We start from the raw sequence: 3,130 nt of genomic DNA, 5'->3' as shown, positions 1-3,130 counted from the left end.
TGACCACCACAGTAGCTGTTGCTGAGAGCGACACGTTCCCATTGTCTTTGACCAGTATGATCAGTTTGTGCTCAGCCTCGTCTGTCTCTGTGAAGGAGCGAAGTGTTCTGATCTGTCCTGTATAGCGGTCCAAACCAAAGAGACTGTGGTCAGTGACTTGCTGCAGTGAAAAGAGTAACCAGCCGTTATATCCTATATCAGCGTCATAGGCTCTGACTTTAGTCACCAAGTGTCCTGCGTTCACATTGCGGGGAATCTCCTCCACACCTTCAGCAGAACCGTTAGAGCTGACTGGATACAGGATGACTGGAGCGTTGTCGTTCTGATCCAGAATGAACACGTTCACTGTGACGTTGCTGCTCAGTGACGGAGTTCCAGAATCGGAGGCAACAACTTGGAACTGGAACGTTTTCAGAGTTTCAAAGTCGAAACTTTTTAGCGCCAAAATGTCTCCGTTTTCAGAGTTTATGTTGAGGAAAGACATTATATCATTTTGGCTCCCTTCTCTCACAATGTGATATGAAATAACTGCGTTGTCATTTAAGTCTTTGTCCGTTGCGCTCACGGAGAATATCGACGCTCCAGCTACGTTATTTTCTACCAGATAAAACTGTAAAGTATTTTGAGAGAATTGCGGTCTGTTGTCATTTACATCTGATATCTGGATGCTCAGAGTTTTAAAGGTAGATAAGGGAGGTTCACCACAGTCGGTGGCTTTTATTGTTATTTCATAATGTGACACCTCCTCTCGATCCAAAAATCCCTTTGTGACAACTGAGTACGTGTTTTCCTTGTAAGAAGGCTTTAATTCAAAAGGTACTTCATTTATTATGCTTGATACTATCTTTCCATTGACACCGGAGTCTTTATCCGTCACACTAATAAGTGAAATAACTGTTCCAGGCTTTGAGTCTTCAGACACTGTATTTGACAGCGATGTGACTTCTATTTCCGGTGGATTATCATTGACGTCTAATATCTTTATAATGACTCTACACTCACCTGTTAATGGAGGTGTCCCTTTATCTGATGCCTCAACATCCAGTTTATAAATGTCGTTTTCTTCATAGTCTACTGCTCCTTTTACTCTAATCTCTCCGGTTAATTTGTCTAATTCAAAAACGTCATAGACGTTTTTCTTTAGAGTTTTTCCAAGGCTGTATTCAACTTCGCTGTTGATGCCTTCATCTGGATCTGTGGCATTCATTCTAAACACTGAAGTACCGACGGGAACATTTTCCTGTATTGTAATTTGATAAACCTCCTGACTAAACATTGGACGGTTATCATTACTGTCCAGAACAATAATAGAAACATTTAGTGTGCCTGATCGTTGAGGTTTTCCTCCATCAACTGCTGTAACCAGCAGCGTGTGTTTGTCCTTTTGTTCTCTGTCTAACGATTTCTTCAGCACTAAAAATGGTATTTTTTCTTCATCACTTTGACGGATGTCTACTTCAAAGTGATCGTTTGAAGTCAAAGTGTATGTACGAATAGAGTTAATTCCAGCATCGGGATCACGAGCAGTGTGCAGTTGAAATCGCCTTCCTGGTAATGTTTGTTCACCTATTTCAAATCTCTGTTCTTTTTCTGGGAAACTGGGAGAGTGGTCATTTACATCAGTAATTTCTACTATTACATAGTGCATTTCCAAAGGGTTTTCGACCAGGATTTTTAGCTCCATCAGGCAGGCACCACTACCCTGACAGAGCTCCTCTCTGTCGATTTTCTTCAGCACATACAGAGCCCCATTGTCCTGGTTTACCTCAAAATACGTGTCCTTAGATCCAGACACAACACGGAACCGTCGGTCATTCAAAGAGGTGATGTCAAGGCCAAGATCCTTCGCAACATTTCCAACAACAGTTCCGTCCTCGACCTCCTCTGCGATAGAGTACCTTGTCTGAGCAAACGCTTGTTTTCCGAAAAAAATCAGTACAGCCAAATGAAAGACAATTGAATAGTACCCGCTGTGTCGACTTTGTCTATCGGTCCCCATCATTAAACTAAAACTTAGAGAAAAGACAAGAAAGGGCTTTACTGCGATATAAAAAATATTTATGTCTAACCCCATGAGTAGCTTATCGCATAGTTACAAAATGCATGACATGAATTCATCGGCTTGCGTGCTAGATTAAAATGCCTGCCCTGCTGTGGATGACAAACAAAAGCGCTTTAAGGGGTGGGACAAAGTGTTACATCGTTTCCTGCTGTTACAGTGACACCCGGAGGTAATCAAAAGAAAGTAATACATTACTAATACATTAGTAATATACATAACTTCTCTTATGCCTCTAACATTATTATTGCTTGATTACTTGTGTATTTTTGTTCTGTTTGAGCATAAATAGTGAATGTACTTCAATAACCATGGAAAGCAGTCATAATCAGGCTCATAGTGTATTTCTCATTCAAATGTACCTCAGTATTTAAACTCGCACAACAGAAATTTCCACTGCCCACTGTTTAGAGCTGTGGCTGTCAAAAACAAACTACTGTAGTATTCCCAAACAAGTTCTAAGTATTGTATTTTGCTTGATTACAGAAAAAATAAAAAAGCATTTCAGTACCATGGACAGCAGCCACAATCAGGCAAAGACTGTATTTGTTAGAATTTGCTTGCCTTACCTCTCCAGATCCCCTCCTCCTGTCAGGGAGCACTAGTGTGTTCGCGTGGCTGCCCGGGACTATAGTAGATCCTATACTCATTCTGGGTCCAACTAACATGTACCGTTTCTCTCCAGATCTGTACTGGATGCTGTGGCACAGTGTCCCGTCATAATTAGTCTCTTGCAGATATTTAGAAGTATAGTCTGTGGTTTTGGAGCACTGCATTGCAATCAGCACGATGATACTGATGAGAAAAAGTACAGAAACTGAGCCCAAAGTTATCATCAGATAAAAAGTCACATCGGTCCCCTCCTCATCTTTGGCTGAACTTTTAACATCAGAAGCTGCAAAAGCCTCTTTGGGCTCCACAAGTTTGACCACCACAGTAGCTGTTGCTGAGAGCGACACGTTCCCATTGTCTTTGACCAGTATGAGCAGTTTGTGCTCAGCCTCGTCTGTCTCTGTGAAGGAGCGAAGTGTTCTGATCTGTCCTGTATAGCGGTCCAAACCAAAGAGACTG

The 3,130-nt window shown here is 41.7% G+C and overlaps 1 protein-coding gene across 1 annotated transcript; it reads right to left on the bottom strand.

Moving 5' to 3' along the window:
* Positions 1–7: 7 nt before the first annotated feature.
* On the bottom strand, positions 8–3,123 carry LOC123964278 (protocadherin alpha-3-like; the record flags this gene model as incomplete). Its single annotated transcript, XM_046041347.1, has 2 exons — positions 2,629–3,123; positions 8–2,151 (listed from the first exon to the last, which is right to left on the bottom strand). A coding segment is annotated over exon 2 (2,067 nt), but the record flags the coding sequence as incomplete, so codon positions are not given.
* Between the last annotated feature and the right edge of the window lie 7 nt (positions 3,124–3,130).

Source organism: Micropterus dolomieu, unplaced genomic scaffold (assembly GCF_021292245.1).
Source record: "Micropterus dolomieu isolate WLL.071019.BEF.003 ecotype Adirondacks unplaced genomic scaffold, ASM2129224v1 contig_1483, whole genome shotgun sequence".
In the NCBI taxonomy this organism is placed as follows: Eukaryota; Metazoa; Chordata; class Actinopteri; order Centrarchiformes; family Centrarchidae; genus Micropterus; species Micropterus dolomieu.
This window is presented reverse-complemented; position numbering and strand designations above follow the sequence as displayed.